General features: G+C 45.6%; 3 protein-coding genes and 1 pseudogene across 4 annotated transcripts; 3 read left to right on the top strand and 1 right to left on the bottom strand.

Moving 5' to 3' along the window:
- The first annotated feature begins 160 nt into the window (after positions 1–160).
- LOC117841585 (uncharacterized) lies at positions 161–2787 on the top strand (annotated as a pseudogene).
- Positions 2788–4062: 1275 nt separating this feature from the next.
- On the top strand, positions 4063–4845 carry LOC117856917 (uncharacterized). Its single transcript, XM_034739357.1, has 3 exons — positions 4063–4250; positions 4454–4555; positions 4713–4845. Exons 1-3 carry the CDS (start codon positions 4063–4065, stop codon positions 4843–4845), a joined length of 423 nt encoding a protein of 140 aa, XP_034595248.1.
- A 3419-nt stretch (positions 4846–8264) lies between these two features.
- Positions 8265–10303, top strand: LOC117841583 (non-specific lipid transfer protein-like 1). 2 transcript variants are annotated; one of them, XM_034722006.2, is made up of 3 exons: positions 8291–8896; positions 9116–9142; positions 9831–10303. In XM_034722006.2, exons 1-3 carry the CDS (start codon positions 8551–8553, stop codon positions 9968–9970), a joined length of 513 nt encoding a protein of 170 aa, XP_034577897.1. In that variant the 5' UTR covers positions 8291–8550; the 3' UTR covers positions 9971–10303. The 2 variants fall into 2 exon arrangements, with proteins under 2 accessions (XP_034577898.1, XP_034577897.1); XM_034722007.2 differs by lacking the exon at positions 9116–9142 and having other exon boundaries at positions 8265–8896.
- Positions 10304–11190: 887 nt separating this feature from the next.
- LOC117856907 (SKP1-like protein 11) lies at positions 11191–12290 on the bottom strand. Its single transcript, XM_034739345.2, has one exon. The coding sequence runs from the start codon at positions 12218–12220 to the stop codon at positions 11519–11521; it is 702 nt and encodes a 233-aa protein (XP_034595236.2). The 5' UTR covers positions 12221–12290; the 3' UTR covers positions 11191–11518.
- Positions 12291–18272: the final 5982 nt, after the last annotated feature.

Genomic DNA, 18272 nt, shown 5'->3' with positions numbered 1-18272 from the left:
GGAGGTTTAAGCGCAAAATAATCTTACTTCTAATCCTATTCATTGGATTAGCATCTTGTGATCTTGATTCATAGTTTCCAACATTGTATAGGGTAGATGGTTTGCACAACGTTCCCCGGACGGTAAACAACCCCCCACGTGATTCCCAGTAATTACCAAAATGCCACTCTTCTTCTCCAAATTGGCACAACTGGTCCCCCGCCTCCGCCGCCGGCGAGCACCCTAAGCTGTCGCGGATCGCGGACAAGCTCCTCGCCCTCTCCCCAGCCGAGCTGGACGACTACGCCGCACTCCTGCGCCTCAAGCTCCGCCTCTCCGGCCGGGGCCGGGGACGCTTCCGCGGGAGCCGAGGAGGCCGCCGCGGCGGTGAAGACGGCGTTCGACGTGAAGATCGAGAAGTACGAGGCCGCGGCGAAGATCAAGATCATCAAGGAGGTGCGCGCGGTGACGGACCTGGGTCTGAAGGAGGCGAAGGAGCTGGTGGAGAAGGCGCCCGTCGTGGTTCGCACGGGGTTGCCCAAGGAGGAGGCCGAGGCGCTCGCGGCCAAGCTCAAGGCCGCCGGCGCCGCCGTATCACTCGAGTGATCCCACCAAGGTGTCCCCTCTTTTGTTCCTAGTGTTCTTAGACGATGCAACGTACGCGTGCGCCTTATTTGTTTCGAATTGGAATTTGATGGGATTGCAGCGGTCGGGCAGGGGTATTGCGTTCTTGTAGCTTTTGTCCAACCTCAAGCTTAATCACTGATATGAGTGATAGATTTTTCCGGAATCACACCATAAGTTCTTCCTGCACTATGCTTTATATTACTAGCCTGGATTGGTTTGAACAGCCAGCCTTGTGTAGTTGTTGTTGGTGTTACTGTATAAGGTGACTAGAATATGCTAGTTTGAATTATTTGTTCATTTCGAGTGGTGCTCAAGTGAAATGCCTCCATTCTCTTTGTTTTGGTCCATGACACTATTTGTGATTGTATTATTAAAGGTAAAGCTTATGTTCTGTCAGGTACCCGTCATAGGTTCCGTCCATTTCATGTGTTGTTTGAAAACGATTGTTTAAGGTTAGCCTGATGATGAAAACAGTTGTTCAAAGGTTAGCTTGAAATGAATTGTGATTTTCGACATTCACATGTTCAATTGTTCTTTGGCATCTGTGACGTGGTCTGGTTCGCTGACTTTGTTTGGCCCTTTGGGGTTGAAGGTATAAAGAATGAAGTCATCTTTATGACATACAACTGGTGCATTGAGTTGAAGATATCTGATACCATGGGTGCACCAGAAGTTTATAGTTTCATAACAGTTTTTGAAAAATTCTGTCCAAAGATTACATGAAGGTTTTGTATTTGGTAAAGGTGAGAATGGAGACATTGATCATTATGGTGCTGTAGTAATTGATGAAGGTGCTGCTGTGTGACGGTACTGACCTTTCATGGTTCGCTTTTGTTTAATCACATGATGATTATTCCTGGATGGTTTATGACAGAATTATAGAATACTGGCCTGCAAGGTTCTTGTTCAAAATCAATTGCTGAGGTGATTCTTTTTGTAGTTGGGAAATGGCTAACCAAACACATTTTCCAAGTTGTTTTAATTTCCCTTGATGAGAGTTGTAGGCGTCTATGTATTTGATTCAATTGGTTGCATGAGTAATATTTATGCAAATAAAACTCTTGGTATATGTATTTTGTGAATAAAATGGAAAAGTTAAATCATGTGGTATCGCTTGTAAATTCTCACTGCATGCTTTATAAGCTAGAAAACATCACATGCTGAAGGTAGATTTGGTGCGTGAATATCAGCAATCATCTCCGCAGCCATATTTGATCTGCCAGTTCTCAACTGTAATGTAGAATTTATAGAAGTCAATTCTTGGAAGTAGGGGGAAAACTGGCCTATTTTGCATCATTTAATTTGTTGTTATCTTCTGTAGTAGGCTTTGATATGTTTCGTTGCAAGTTTTCATGTCTGTACCCCGCCTAGCATGAGCTGCCCTAGGTGCGCCGCGGCACCGTGTTCTCTCTTAATTCAATGACACGGACATTTTGCCTGTTCACAAGAAAAGAAAGTTTTGAGTGGTTTGTAACGTGCACTAGCAGCTGTGATCTATGACACTGACCGTATAGCTTGCCTTTGAAACTCTGAGGATTCACCTCTGGTACAAACTTGTCAGTTCCTTATTTACCAGTGTAACCATGTGTGGATATAGTAGTACTTCAAGCATAGTATTGTTGATCAATTAAGTGCTTCTGAAAGCCATAGGCCATAGGAATGCAATGTTGCAAGCCAATCTTTTGTTATATGTTAACTCTTCTGGCTGAGGACTGTTAAAAATAGCGTTGCTGTTTGATTAATGCTGTGTTTTTGCCGTGGAATAGCGTTTCATCGTTATTTACCTCTGGTGGCCTTCTTGTTGGAGGTTGACTATGACATACCTGACAGTTTATGGTATCGACTTCGTGATGTAGTTGCTTGTAATGTTGTTTTGTACTTGTACTTCGATGGAGCTTTCAAGTTGCAACAACTGCAATTGCTGTTCAGCTGTTGATGAGCACTGGACAGTGGGCACACAGACATCTCCAACGTATTGATGATCACCATTAGTGGTTCCGTGACCACTAGAAATTTTCGACTACTGAGGTCAATGCTGGCTGATTGATTTTGCTTGTACCTACTTTACCGAAGATGGGATTCGAATATTTCTGCCCATGCGTTCGCTCTTTTTCGAACAGAAGTGATGTTTTCATACACTTTTTCCTGAACGGAACTTATGTTTTGCATTTGTTTTTCTGATGTTTTCATTTGAAACAAATTTTATAGCCAAAGAATACTTCGTTTTATGTATAAGAACTGGCATCATCAGTTAACAACACTTGAAAATTGACACAACAGTTGTCTGACCAAGTCAGCCACCGTCAAACAGGCATGGTTCTGCCATGCTCAATTTATGAATCATCTGCGAAGTAAAGAGACATGAACTAATAAATCGTATAAATTTGAATAAAACACTTGCAAAATCATGGAGAATTTGCCTTACCTGGTTACCTTCCTCCTTTGACCGCCGGATATAAGTAGGAGTTAAAATCGATTAAGATTCGATCATCTTTCGCCTCAAGAAAATATATGCACACCAGTCCATCCTCTTTCTGTTCCTACTCAGCTCCTCTTCCTTCACTGAATCAGCCACCGTTAATTTCCCACAGATTGTTTTTCTTTTGGTGCGTCGTGATGGCAGCGGTTTCTTCTAATAATTCCTACCGCTGATGTAAAATTCCACCATGTATTGTTGGGGGGTCCAACGTCCAAGCCCAACGACAATTGCAATGCGAGAGATCTCTTGGTGGGCACGATGATCTTAGCTTGTGTCGCCATCACGGTTGGTTGGCGTCCCCTACCTAGGCCAGATGTTCATTCAGCTTGTCGGAATTTGATCGCTCGCCGTTTTAACTGATCCAAGTAACAGCCGTTGTGCAGGTATTTGATTCGCAGCATATGTGTGTGACACTTACCAAAGAGTGCATTTCTTGTTTGGATGGTTGCTCCCCCTCACCTGAACGCTGTTCATTTCAAAAGGAAAAGGAAAAAAAACACCTGAATGACCGATTTTACAATGCGGGGCGTGGTCCAGAGATCACCGGCCTGACCCAACAACGAACGTTCCCTTGGTGCGTGTTTCTTGGTAGCTTTCTGCATTTGCCCCTGCCCATCTGCTTTTCCTAAAGGCCTGTTGGACAGGAGAGAGTGCCCTGCCTGCACACAGCTAGTAGGGTTGGCATGCAGCTGAGCAGCTCAGACAGATCAGTGACAGGCAGAGGCCATAGGGATAGACAGTAGCTTCCAAGGGCTCTCTCTCTCTCTCTCTCTCTCTCTCTCTCTCTCTCTCTCTCTCTCTCTCTCTCTCTGTGTGTGTGTGTGTGTGTGTGCGCGCGCGCGCGCGCGTGCTCTGCAGTTCTTGGCGCGCGCGCGTGCTCTGCAGTTCTTGACTTGATTCTTGAGATCGAGCTTCTTGCTGGTAGTGGTGTGTGCCTTGCTCTTGCAGAGTTGCAGAGTGAGTTCCTATGAGTTCCCATGGGGGGCACCTTGGAGTACCTGTCGGGGCTGCTGGGAGGCAGCGGAGGCCATGGCCACGACAAGATGACGAGGAGGAAGCAGCTGCAGACGGTGGAGCTCAAGGTCAGGATGGACTGCGAGGGATGCGAGCTCAAAGTCAGGAGCGCTCTCTCCTCCATGAAAGGTTCTCTCTCTGTTTCTCTCGGGTTACTGTTGATATGTTTTTTGCCTTGCGTTTGCGTGCTCCAAAAATTTCAAAGCCAGATTTTTGTTTTCATGGGACATTAGGCCACTGAAATGTTAGACAGTAAAAAGATAAAAAAAAATCATAAACCTCAGAACACGCGTGTCGATCTTGCTCCTAGTTCGTTTCTAGCACTACATCAGCATATATCGTTCGACTGTTCAGGCAACCAGCGAAAAACTCTGCAACAGCCAAGGGTAGGAGGCTACGAGCTGGCTGTGGATTCTCAAATCTGAAACAGTTCTCATCCAAGAGCATAGTCAATCCGTAAGCGGTAAGTCATATAGTAGTACACGTACTGAAACTTCCACTGGCTTGCAGTAGAAATGCAGGACACCACGTTTGAGCAGGCATACAAAACTTGCAACAAGTCGATCCAGGTGCAGCTGGGGGATGGTAACCTTGCCTTATTCTGGATTGACAGATGGAATGGTGATTCATCGCCATGCTCCATCGCCCCTGATGTTTGCAACCTCGTCAAGCCTAGACTCAGAAACAGACGCTCGGTGGCTGAAGCTATGCAGGATAAGAAATGGATTTCGGACGTTGTCGGATAGTTAACAGTGCCGGCCATCCATCAGTATGTGCACCTTTGGCACGAACTGCAGCATATTCGGTTAAGGCCTGGTTTAGAGGATGTTATCACCTGGAGATGGGAGCCCTCGGGTGTTTATTCGGCAAGATCTGCGTACAGAGCATTCTTCATTGGATCACAAACCTCTCCTGCAGGTAAGTTGATCTGGAAAGCCTGGGCGCCAATGAAGGTACGCTTCTTCATGTGGCTAGCCTGCAGAGATCGCCTGTGGACAGCTGCCAGACGCCATCGCCGTGGTTTACAGGACAGCACTGCACGCGCCTTATGTGATCAGGAATTAGAAGACGCTGACCACCTGTTCGCCCGTTGCTCGTACACACAACAGCTATGGTACCTTGTCAGTTCCATCCTGCACATTCCCAGTCCGGCGCCAAATCGAGACACGAGTTTAACTGAATGGTGGCTTCAGATGAGACACGGCCTAAACGCTACACGGAGGAAAGGACTTGACTCCAGCTTAATGCTTATATCCTGGAAGATTTGGAAAGAGCGCAACAACAGGGTGTTTAGCAGAGCGCCTCCTATGCAGCCAGCGCAGCTGTTACAACAGATCATCGAGGAAGCCATTCTTTGGTCAGCAGCTGGCGCCAAACATCTTGCCACCCTCGGCTGGCCGGCACCAGCAGAAATTCAGGGAACGGGATAGTGTCATCCTGAGCTTCGTTTTTATTCTAAACGGTTGTTGATCTCTCATGTAATAGCTAACAAATTGTTAACCGTGTGCGTGCGCCCGGACAGCCTGCGTTATACTAAGTTTTTACATCATCTTCTTAATACAAAGATACGCAGCTCTCCTTCGTATTCACGAAAAAAAAAAACTTGCAACAAGGGCAATGCACTGAACACAAATGACTTTGGCGTTCTGAACAACCCACCATGTGTAAAAAAATGAAAACGACAATTGCTTTTCCCCTGCTTATAATCCATCTTATGATATGCATTAGCTGGAGCTAGAATTTGCCGCTGAAAGCTTGAAACGTATCTTGTTGCAACTGTTGCGCGGCTGACATGAGGAGCTCGCCAGCGCCAGCTCGTAGAGGACTCTGCACCATCATATATGGGCTCCTGAGTTGGAAAAGAACGCCATCGTGAATTCGCACGCGCGAGCCCCAACGTCCGGCGATGAAAAGAGCTGATGACCAACGCATACGCTTGAAAGCTGAATCAATGAATACGTATGCATGCATGCACTGAATTAAGAAGAGAGGAATGTTCAAATTCAACATAGCTACGGCTACGGTGGGCACTTGGTTTCATTTTCTCTTCACCCTCTTGTTTCTCTTCAACTCCTCTTTCCTCTTCTTCTCTGTATCTTCCTTTTCGCGCCTCTTCTTCGCCTCCTCCTCGCGCTTCTTCCGCTCCTTCTCCTTGAGCTTCTTCTTCTCAGCTCGCGCCCTCTTCTCCTCCTCTTCTTTCCTCATCTTCTCCCGCTCCTTCCTCACCTCCTCCTGTAACCTCCTCTTCTTCTCCTTCCCCTTCTCCGCCGCCTTGGCGTCCCTCGCGATCGCTGCCCTCTCTCGCTCGGCCATCTCGTTCGCGGCAAAGTTCCTCCGGATCCGGAAGCATGGCGTCTTCTTTCTCCTCAGCTCCTCCTCCCGGCGGCGCTCCTCGAGGCGTCGTTGCCGCCTAATGCTGAAGCACATCATGCGGGTGCTTATCTATCTAGCTGCCGTATCATCTTGGAGCGCAGAGGCAACGTTTGTTGGTTAAATATGCGGTGCTGAGAACCATTGTGATTGATGTGCACTTTGAGGTTATCGCGTCTAGAGCATGGCCGGCAGATAGCTAGCGAGCCGGTCATCCGGCCGGCTGTTTGACTAGGTAGCATGTACGATTATATATAGCATACTCTAATGATTGAACAGTGAAACGTTTAACTAGTTGGAATATATCTTAATCGTTGGAGTTCCATCTTGGAGATCAGGAAACAAGCTTATTAGGAAATTTGGCAGTAGAGATAATTTGTCTTGATATTGACACAAAGCAACGTTTCCATTTGGTTCGGTTAACTGCCTTTTCTGACGCAAATTTCCCAAATATGCATGGTTTTTTATTTCATGCCTTCTGCCTAGCATAACTACAAAGTCAACTTTTACAAAATCAACATCATCTTAGCATTTTAGTTCGAATAATAATCAATTTGTGCAACTTTTGTACACTGAAGGGAGTGAAGAATGAAGACGCATACGATTTGACTATCTATTGATCAAAATTTGTTTTCAAACAAAAATGTGACTTTACATTGACAAACAAAGGGCATGCAATCAGGCTAGCTAGTTTGGGCCTGTGCCTTTTTGGACCTTGTAGGTCGTTGGGCTATGTAGGAAATGAAATTGAATTTTTATTGTTAGTAATTATTAATGAATTATACGAAAACTCCAAAATGATCGAAGAGGGTAAAAATCATTTTTTATGCGTTTACTTTTTTTGTTCCCCCAAAATATATTAAAAAATAAAAAATAAACCTGGTAAACGGGAAATTTGAATGAAATATTGTACTGTTTTCCTTTAAATTTAACTCAACGTTTTTCTTCTAAGCGCGGTCTGCATGTGCAAGCGCGTAACTTCGCACAAATTGGTTTTCTCCCCTACCGTTTTCCAGACTGAGCTTGCAGTGAGAAAATAGATACCGTTGGAAATTGTTCTATGCGTGATACTTTGGTGTGGCCGTGTGGCCCTGTACAGATAAGGGCAGTTTCAATGAGAGAAATCATCGTAGTTTTCATAGTCTAGGATATTGTATTAAGAAATCATCCTTCACAATGCAACTTTTTTATCTAGAGTCTAAACAAAAATCCAACCAACCATTCTCTTTTCTAGCACCAGATCCTCTATGCACGTAAAGGAGGCTTGGTGCCTGGTGGACTCCTTGTTCCAAGCGCACTAGATCCAGAGGAGGCCGTTGGAAACCGGTGATTTCTCCCCAATGCCATTTCTCTAGTTTCTTGGTGCGTTGATTCCCGTGAAGACTTAGTTTCCTGAGAAGGAAACCATTTCTTAGTTGTGTGTTCTCTCTCTACATTAACTTCATTGCCACATAAGTAAAAAGCTGAGTTGTCATGGTAATTAATAGACATAGAAACTATCATCAATGTCGCATTGGGATTACCTAAGGCATGCATGTCAACTGTAGACGTACAGAGCGTTTGAATCCATCAGGACACAGCTTCGCAACAGGTGTACATAGAAAAAATGGTAGACGTGCATCCAGTTCTCTCTACACATGCATACTTGTTATGTGTTTATTTACGAGATTGGTCTCCGATGGCAACTCGACCAGCTGACAAGACAAACTGTTATACAGCTCCAGCCTTCAGCAAGCTATTTCGTAGGACTATTATATCTAATTGTACTAGCTTGTGGCGCATTGACCACTGAATAGTTTTATGGATACAGTTCGCAGAGATAGAGAGAGAGAGGAATGAACTGCATTTGATTAAGCGATCTTAGCTTAGCTAGCTGGAGAGAGATCTCACAGCTAGCATTTGATTGATCCTACTGTACAAGATAACCAAACAAATGGCAGCATGCGTTAGGAATGAACTGCACGATAATTTATGCGCTTATCGCCCCTCCCTCCCTCCCACTTCCCTAGCCCACAGCCAGCGCCAGCCTCCCCTCTCCTCGCGCGGCCGCTAGTTGCGACACCAACCAAGGAACCAACCACATGGCGCGCCTCGGCCTCGGCCTGCTCGCGGCGGTGGCCGTCCTCGCGCTGGCGTCCGGCGCGGCGTCGCAGGCGCCGGCGCCGGCCCCGTCGTCATCGGTGGACTGCGGGGCGGCGGTGACGGGGCTCCTCCCGTGCCTCTCGTACGTGCAGCAGGGGAGCTCGCAGGGCAAGCCGGCCATGGAGTGCTGCGCCGGCGTCAAGGGCGCCCTCAAGAGCCCGGCCACCGTCGCCTGCCTCTGCGCCGCATTCCAACAGAAGTACCCCGTCGCGATCAACATGACCCGCGCCGCCACGCTGCCCGCCGCGTGCGGCGAGGACCAGGCCGCCTTCAGCAAGTGCAACAGTAAGCGCTAACACAACCCGATCTCGTCTTATTCTTTTTCCCCCCCTTGAGACAAGAGCCCATTTTTTTCAAAAGAAAGATGTGTAGGCCAAATCGTTTTAGTTTTGTTTTTCGTATGTTAATTTGTGATGAGTGAAACTCTGCGTATTGTATTTTGGTTTTTATTAGTTTTCCAGATCTTAGCTTTTTGGTTTAATTTTTATTATTATTTTCTTGCAGTCAAAGTGCCCGGCGCCCCTACTGAAGGTAACAGATACTACTCTGTTCTTTTTTTAATTTTTCAGTTTTTGCAAAATGATGCGTCCATTTTGATTTTTTTTTTAGCCTGTCTACGTTACCAATTTTCGGTTCATTGATATCAGTACAGAGTTATACACCAAAGATCGGGATAATCATATGTTAAAATTTAGGCCTAAAATAGGGCTGAATTGTGCCTAGATGGTGACAGTAGTGGTAGCTTTCTTGGCAGCAAAATGGTCCCAACTTCTAAAAAAACATGAACAATGATAGATCAGACAGATTTTTGAAGCCTGAACGCTCTGCGTTTTCGTCTTGGCACGCTGACAGTCATCTGCAAGTGAAAATCTTAATTAATAGGACACTCACGCGTAATCTGAATTACTAACGTCTCTAGGCCAAAATAAAATATAGGTGTGGGAGAGAGTGAGATGGGCCAGGTGTCAGCCAATTTTGTATCCATCAGGTCCATCTTAACTGGCATGCCTATTAGATCTCAGTAAATGATGTGGAGAGTCATCAGTTGTGCACTGAAAATTCCATCCCCAAATTCGGAATGCTATCTGAAATTAGCGCCTGAAACAAGTTCTGAACTGAAGAAAAACTTGGGTCTTGTATGCATTACCTTTTGTCCTTTAAGCTGTGCGTGTGATTCGCTTATCTTTCGTCGTCTCACTGCTCTGCTTCCATGTTGAAGGTCCTGCACCTGCTTCTGGATCGGCACCTGCCGCCAGCAGCCCAGGCGCATCGAAGTCGGCGGCAGCCCGATCGCCGGTCTCAGCGTTCGCCGTCGTAGCCGCTGTGGCCGCGCCTCTGCTCTCTTACTACTACCTCTGAAGATTTGTTGGATGATTTGATTATTTCGTTTGTGGATTGCTGTGAATCTCGTGATGTGCATCGAATTGTGCCATAATTCAGTGAGACTTGAATTGGGAGAGGCTGTTGCTGTTCCTCTTCGCTCGTGCTTGTGCCTTGCCTTGCCGGCTGTTCATTTTCAGGCCTTGTTAGGCACTCTCTCTCGACTTCGCTAGCCCATGTCAACTCTGCACTATCAGCTCTGCCTCTCTAGGAAAGCTATCACTAGTATCCTGCAGGCTGCAAGGAGCTGTGTATTCACACCAGATGATGGGGAAAAAACCGAGAAAGAAATAAGAAACTGCATGTTCAGTATCCACAACGGAGAAGACACAGAATCAGTTATCTGTTCTCATGTCATTCTGTAAGGAATTTCTGTAGCCAACTACTCCACCTCCCGGCCTCACCATGGCAATATTATGCCAAAACAGCACAATGGAACACACACTACTTTCCAATATTATGATCTGTTGCCAACTCATGTACTGAAAGATTCAGAACACATTCAGGGATTGGAATGCTATTCCCCAGTTCAATTCATACTCAGAAACCAGGCATAGTCTGAACTTGAATTACACTTAAACATAAGAACAAGACAAGATTGTTATCCATGACGTGGTGTAATCAAGTGCTAAGAGTTAGTTGCATTCAAATCTATTGTAGAGAACCAATACACGCTTGTATGGCCCACATGCCAGATCAGTACCAGAATATCAGGGACAGAGATACAGACCAACCTTCCTATTGTTGAACTGAATGTTATCAGACAAAAACAAAATCAACTTCAGGGTAAAATACTTGCTCCATCTTCATGCAAGCAGATCACTACAGAGATGGGGCACCAGTTGCAGAGCCACCAGCCATGCTACCAGTCTACCACCAATTGCACACATTTCAGGATTTTATATATTCATGCAAGCAAATCGATCAAGACTCAAGAATAGTCGAACAGATTGGTCAGACATAGAGAAAGTCACGGAATATGGTTCAGTCAGTTCATGCAGGCAGTTCAAAATATTCACTACAACTAAATAAAAAGCAGAACTGCAGAGGATGAGCTATCATACTGCTTCCAATTGTACGGAACTGAACAAAACATGTCATGCATTTCGGCAACAAAAGAATCATGTCAATCATGCAAGAAGATCAGTAGCAATAGGTAGAACACAATCGATCGATGGTGGTAGAACACATTCAGGGCAGAAACTAATAGCAATTTCATGATATTAATCGAAAAATGACAGGTAAATCGGGATAGGATATTCATTCACTTCATCCTTCAGGCAAGCAGTTCAAATTTCCACCACACGTTCCATTCTGTTCTTCGACAAGGCGAAACGAAAATACTAAGCAAGTGGTAGACCGAGTGTTGATCAGGACCTATCTACAGTTCTACACAAAGATAACCACGAAACAGTCACTACGATGCGCGTCAAGAGAAAAGACGCGGTAGAACACGAAGCCGCACGCTAGGCCGGCAGATCTAGGGAGATGCTAGAGCAGAGCACAAAGTGGGTTCGAAGAATCCTACTAGTCGATGACCCAGGCGCGCTGCTGGCGCAACTTCGCCTCGTCCGCCGGGGTGAGGTCGTTGGGGAGGTTGAAGGTGTCGCGGATCTGCTGGGTGGTCTTGCCCTTGATCATGTCGGCGGCCCTCTGGCAGACGACGTCGATGAGCCCCTGGATGCTGAGGTGGTTGGCGGCGAGGAGGAGGTCGTACAGGTCGTCCGCGCTGAGGCCCTCGACGAGCTTGCGGTCCCACTCCTCCAGGTCCTCGGGCACCGCTGTGACGACGACGCTGCTGCTGCCGCCCGCGGTGCTGGGGTTGGAGTCGTGGACGGGCTCGTCGGCGTGCTTGACGCAGTACTCGATCACCGTGTCCAGAGTCCTCGCGACGGTGGCGGAGCGTTCGAGCGGGATGACGACGTTGTACGCGCAGTCGTCCTCGATCATGTTGCTGAGGACCACTGACAGCTTCGCCGCCGCCGCCGACATGGAACGCTCCTCCCCGTCCGCGCTCCGCAGGGTGATCATCTTCGCGCCGGCCGCCTCCTCCGCTTCCGCCACTGCCTTCCCCTTCTCCACCGCCGCCTCTCCCGTCCCCTCCTCCTCGGGCGCCTCCGCTCCCTTTCCCTTCTCCTCCACCGGCGCTCCCTTCGCCGCCGCCATCGCTTCCTTCTCTCCCTTCTCCGCCTCCATCGCTCCCTTCTTCTCTCCCTCCGCCGCCGCCATCGCGCGCTCTCGCTCGCTCGACGACGAAACCCTCGATTCGCTAGGCGCCTTCGCCGTGGGTGGGTGGGGTTGGGTGTGCACGACGGGAATGATCGAGCCGGGGCCAGCGGTGGCGCCACTTTATACTAACCCGCGCAGCCGCGCTTCACGGCTTCGGGTCGGAGCGAGACGAGGCCTGGCTGCCTGGCTGGCACCAGCCAATCCCATTTCCCGAACGGATTTGCTTTTTCGCTCCGAACAGTGGGCCCAACTCAAATGAGCTTCATTTCTGGGGCCGCTGATGGGCTTCTCTCGGCCCATTTTTGCAATTTCTCATACCGCAGAGCAGTCACACACTGCATGGTTTAGAAACAGAGCAATTTCTCATGCCTTTCACCGTAGAATTTCTATAACAAGTTACTCGTCTTGCTATCACAAAAATTACGCTCAAAATAACGCAATGCAACACTTACAAGTCCAACACATAAGTTCCAGGGTAGCACCATGTTTCTAAAACTCATCATCTCCGAGCGCACTCCGGGACCCAACACTCAAATCCTCTGTTCAATTCATCCATGAAACTGAAGTGACAAGATAGGATCCTTATACATTCCGTCCAGAGTTCATCTAATGTAATTATGCTAAAAATTAATGCAGGCAACGCAGGTTTAATCTCATAGTATTTCGCAGTGACTGTGTCACACCCACATGATGCGAACACCCATTCAACAGAGTCAGTTCTCAATCGTACTAGTAGACTTCCTCCCAAGAAAAATGCAATATTATCACTAGTATCATGTATGCTATGTGATTGTTTATATACTTATAGTGTTTTAGCATTCGAGATTACGATTTACTCAAAGCACATGTCACATTCACACCATATGAAATTAAAGGAGAAAAGGATAGGAGAATTATACTGTATGTCTCTTAATCCAAAACTCAGAAGGAACAAAATCAGTTGCCATGTCATTCTGCATGAAATTTTGTAACCAGTTAACCACCTTACCATGACAAAAGCTTTGTTAAAATAGTAGAATGCAACACATTTTTTTAATATCATGACTTGTTTCCGACTCATGTAATGAAAGATGCAGAACATCATCATCTAAAAAAAATATGCAGAGCATATTCAGGGATTGAAATGTTTACTGCCCAGTTCATTTCAAACTGCAAACCATGCATAGTCTGTATTTGAGTTATACTGAGAGATAAGAGCAACATAGTAGTAGGCTTATGCATTATAAAATTTAGCTTCACCGAATCTTTCGCACGCACAAACCATTATATTATGTAGTGCATTACTGTAGACTAAAAGTATAGGATATTTGTATGAATGCATCTGTTGACGCCGGATTTTGACACATATTTTGAATCGGCGTCAAGGAAGGAAAAGATTGGCCGATGCGGCAAGCTAAAAGCTACAGTTGGGAATCAGCCGATTGAAGCTATAGTGTTTTGGCCGATTGGCAAAAGGAGTCAGCAAGGATTGGCCGATTGGGAGCTGGAGCGGCTTGACCAGTATGGGTCTAAAGTGGGCTGGAGAAAAGATTAGCTAAAGAAGAAGGTTGGCCCGTGGGATATGATAACCAACTCCGATACGAGTTGTGTTTGTAAATATTTATTGTCATGTCAAGTTCGATGGCAAGCCGTTTATGACGCAAGCACTGGAACCATTAGACCAGATGGAACTATGGAATGCACTAAAATACAATTGGAAAAAAAAAGAGACTGGCATGATCTACTCAAAAAACACTCAAGTAGAGACAGAGTATGAATCTTAATTGTTTGCTCCTCACCGTTCCACTGCTACATCTGAGTACTACTGCTACTTATTCAGAACCAACTCTACCACTGCTACTCTCGAAAGAACATCAACCAACTCTACTACTGCTACATATTCAGAATGTCATTCACCTTCTTGTTCACCAATAACACTGAGGAACTACAGCTACTACAGAAGTATCATGGCTCCATATATTCACCCTTCACCTTCCTGCCTAGTCCGCCTGGCCTTCTCCTTCCACGAGCACTAAAGCAGGAGGAGCGGGAAGTACCACCTTCGCTAGCGAAATGGCCGCCTGGAAATCAACCAAAATCGACAATTAGACGGTAATAACAACCAATTTCATAGAAATATGAGAACATTTTTGTGAAAGAATAACTTATGAAAATTGCAGTGGCAAAAAATAGCCCCAACAGTCACCGCAAGTATCAGTCATACAATATATGAATTTAAAAGGGTGTGTTGAAGGAAAGCAATACAAACTTCTAGAGTCTTCCCCACAACTCATGATCCATGATATTTTTCATGAAGCCACTAGATGTTGTTGCCATGAAGAAATTAGAATAGCGTAGAATATAGATATTTTTCTAGTGAAAACTCTAGAAGGAGGCACATGTCATCATCCTATGAACTCCCTTGGCCTATAAATAGAGATCCCTTTCCTTACCATGCCATTCAACCATGAGCATGGTAGATGAGTGGAGTATGGTAGAAGTAAAGGATGAATGTTAGGCTAGCCACTAAAGAGAGGGTGTTGTGCACTCTTGTATAATATTGTTGTGTTGTAATAAAGTTCTATTTCTTATAAGTGTTAGTCTTCCGGTTGGGCCATATAGTTTCTAAGTACTTAGTGCATAAGTTGTGATCCATCGAAGGTTGGATCTATCACCCGGGATCATAAGAGTTTGGACTTCATCGTAGGTTGGTTCTACCATCCGGAAGTGAGAAGGCGGTAATGACAACCAATTTCATCACAATATGAGAACATTTTTACGAAAGAATAACTTACACAGATGAAAGTTGTAGTGGCAAAAAACAGCCCCAATGTGAATGCTGCGAAAAGCACTCACTCCTGCCAGGCGACTCCATATCTACATAGACAAATCATTATTCACTAGTAGTAAACTAACGAGAAAACAAAGACCCCTAATAAAAAAACAAGAAAATGGAGAGAAAAGTATATGCAACAGCAACTCATCTTGCTAAGATTGTGAACATGAAGAAGTAAACACCGATACAAAACCAGAATGACATCAGGGCAAACCAAGCGAAGGTGTGCGACATCCTTGATGGCAAACCAAGCGAAGGCGTGCGACATCCTAGGCGACTCGCGAGGGCCTTTGAGGGTTATGTAAATCACCAAGAAGATGTGAATCATGGTGACGGTGTTGAAAAAGATTCCGGTGAAACCAGAGGGCTTCCTGGGAAGTGGTCAGCCACTAGTTCTGCCGGGAACAGGCAAGCTCAAGGGAGGGAGGGGCGGCGCCGGGCATGTTGGGGGTAGGTATGAGCAGACCATACTTTGTGTAGCGGGTAGCTAAGGTGAAGGCGATCACACATGGGTATAGCATGAGCATGAGCACGACCTGAAGAGGATTGAGGACAGACTTGGTCTAGAAAAGAACAAAACTTCACCAAAAAACAATGGATTCAGGACCGTTTTGAAGAAAACCCCACCAAGTCAAGAACTTTGAAAGAACGACAAGTAGTTAAACCCCAAACAAGAGGAACAACAGATCAGAAGCAAAAAAAAACCCGAATCAAGAGGAACAACAGAAAGAACGAGCAACCAAATCAGGATCTCATTTCAGGAAGGAACCAACAGCTTACCAAGTTGCTTAGCAGCTAAAGTTCGTGCGGTGGTAAGAGCTTGGGTGACGACGGCAGCGTCTGCGGTTCCAGCAGCGACGGCGGCAGCCTCGACATCTGCAGTTCCGGCACCGGCGGCGAGGGCGATGGTGGCGGCAATCTGCGCTTGATTCATTGTTGGCTCTCGGCTGTGGGCTGTGGCAACTCGCTGCTACTACTAGCAAAGGAAGCGCAAGCGTCAGAAACTCAGATGACTAGATGAGGATGGGCTAGGTGGGTGGGGAGGCTATTATTTTATAGTCGAGTAGTATAGGTGAAATGGTCTGGTTGTTTGGCTTTACGCCTTTTCCCTCCTCCATTTGGAATGCCTCTATACGATTGTGGCAAAAAAGTTTTTAGTTTTCGAATTTCAAATGCCTCTGCACGATGGAGGTAAAAAAAAAACCCTGCTTCTTTTTTAGTCATTGATTTTCAATCTCGAATGCCGTTTTGCATTGGAATTTAGGACAGAATGTCCATGCACAACTAGCTAGCACTCTTGATCCGCTTGCATGAAGTGTTTTCCACTCCCAAAATGAATGACATGTTGTTCAGTTGATTATTTTTGTGCGATTGGTTGCAGCAATGCAGCATGATTGCTCAATCTCTGCAGTTCTGCTTATATGATGTTGCACTGAACACTTTTATCATGAACTTGGTGCTCCTGTTCAGATCTAAGTTGATTTAAGTTGCAGGCTGTGATAGTTCAGTTCCAGTTAACAATAGGAGTATTGTGGTGATGGTTTTGCCATGTCTATCATACAAGCAAGCCTTGCTTCTCTCTTAACTGGTTCTGTAGCAACTAAGCTCTTAATCATCAGCAGGGGTGTAATGGATAAGGATCTAGTCTTGTCATTATTTTTTAGCACAAGTCGTGCAAACTTGCTTCAGTTATTAATTGAACTTGGGGGAAAGCATTCCAAACCCAGAATATGTTCTGTATTCTCCAGAAGATGAATGGAGAGCAAACCAAAACTTGTGTCAACTTGGAATACGTATGTTGCATTGCTGCCTTAAGCACAAATTGATCATTGTATTTTAATATGAGGGGCAGCTAGGTAAAGAAATTCAACACAAATGCAGCATGGCATGAGAACTTCTCTGTTTGTTCTGTTTTCTTGTATACATATATAGTCATCATGTGGGTTGACACTTGACACTGATTGCAACCTGCCATAAGATTATACTTGTGCTGCAGTATTCCGTTATATGCATTACCGACCCCTTTCTCTCTTTTTTTTGTCCTGGATGAAGTCTTCTACTACACTTGATCAAGGTGTTCTGGCAAGTAGTGATGATCTGCTCGCGTGGGCTGCATATATAATTATTCTGAAATGTATGTCATGAATGTTGGGATGGCAGGTGTTCACCCCAGAAGCCCAATCCACCACCATTGTTTGGTGGCTGTCGGCAAGGAAACGTATTGACAAATCGTCTAGAAGAAGGTTGGATTCTCTCTTCGCGCTGACATCCTGGCGACTTTGGAATGAAATGAATGACAGGATCTTCAGAACAACCACAAGGCAGCCGTTGCAGCTGGCTGACAGGATCCGTGAAGAACTGGGATGGTGGTGCAACGCCGGACTAGTCGCAAATGTTCACAATGGCTAATGAACGTAGACTGAACTTTGATGGGGTGCTGCTCGCCCTTGTACTCTTTTTCTTTAGCTCTTTCTTTCTTGCATGCTGGTGGGGTCGCAAACTTGTGCCCAGGTGATAGCCAGCTCGCTGTAATTCGGTACTGTGTTTCGTTTTGGGTCGCTTCCCCTTCTCTTAATGAAATACGTGCGTTGCACGTTCTCGAAAAAAAATATGTCATGAATGTTCAGTGCAATTCAATTTGTGTAGGCTGGTTGCATGCTTACATCTTACTATATCTCTGCATTGGTCGGCTTGCATGAAGATGAAGTGAACATTTTATTCTAAGTTGGATGCACTCATTGAACGGTTGCCACGTGTTTGTCTCTGAAAAATTCTGGTACTGATTGTGGCATGTGTCCGGCACGTCGTCTTAGCTTTCTCCAAAAGATATGGTTGTAACAAACTCTTAAATCTTACTTCTCACCAGGATGCAAATTTTATTTATCATATGCTAGAGTATACTCCGACTATGCTTGTTGCTTGGTTTCATGTATGAACTTTGACAGAGGAATAGCAAGTTCAGTTCCAGAATGTGTTCTGCGTTCTTCAGTACATGAGCTGGCAAAAATGGTGCTGACCTGAAACATGTGTGTTGGTAAACATTTGTGCTGTTTTGAGCATAATTTGTCATAGCAAGGCAAGGTAACTTGTTATAGGAGTTCTGCAGTGAATGTCATGGGAAGTTATTCTGTAATGACATTGTGTTATTTTTTGCATTGTTTTGTGACACTGTCTCCTATTTTTTCGGCCAACACCCAACGGTGGGAGGCAAGGGTTCAGTTCGCATCATTTTCTTGC

The sequence above is a fragment of the Setaria viridis genome, chromosome 1 (genome assembly GCF_005286985.2).
Source record: "Setaria viridis chromosome 1, Setaria_viridis_v4.0, whole genome shotgun sequence".
Classification (NCBI taxonomy): Eukaryota; Viridiplantae; Streptophyta; class Magnoliopsida; order Poales; family Poaceae; genus Setaria; species Setaria viridis.
Note: the sequence above shows the minus strand (reverse complement) of the source record. Positions and strands in the feature narration are given on the sequence as shown.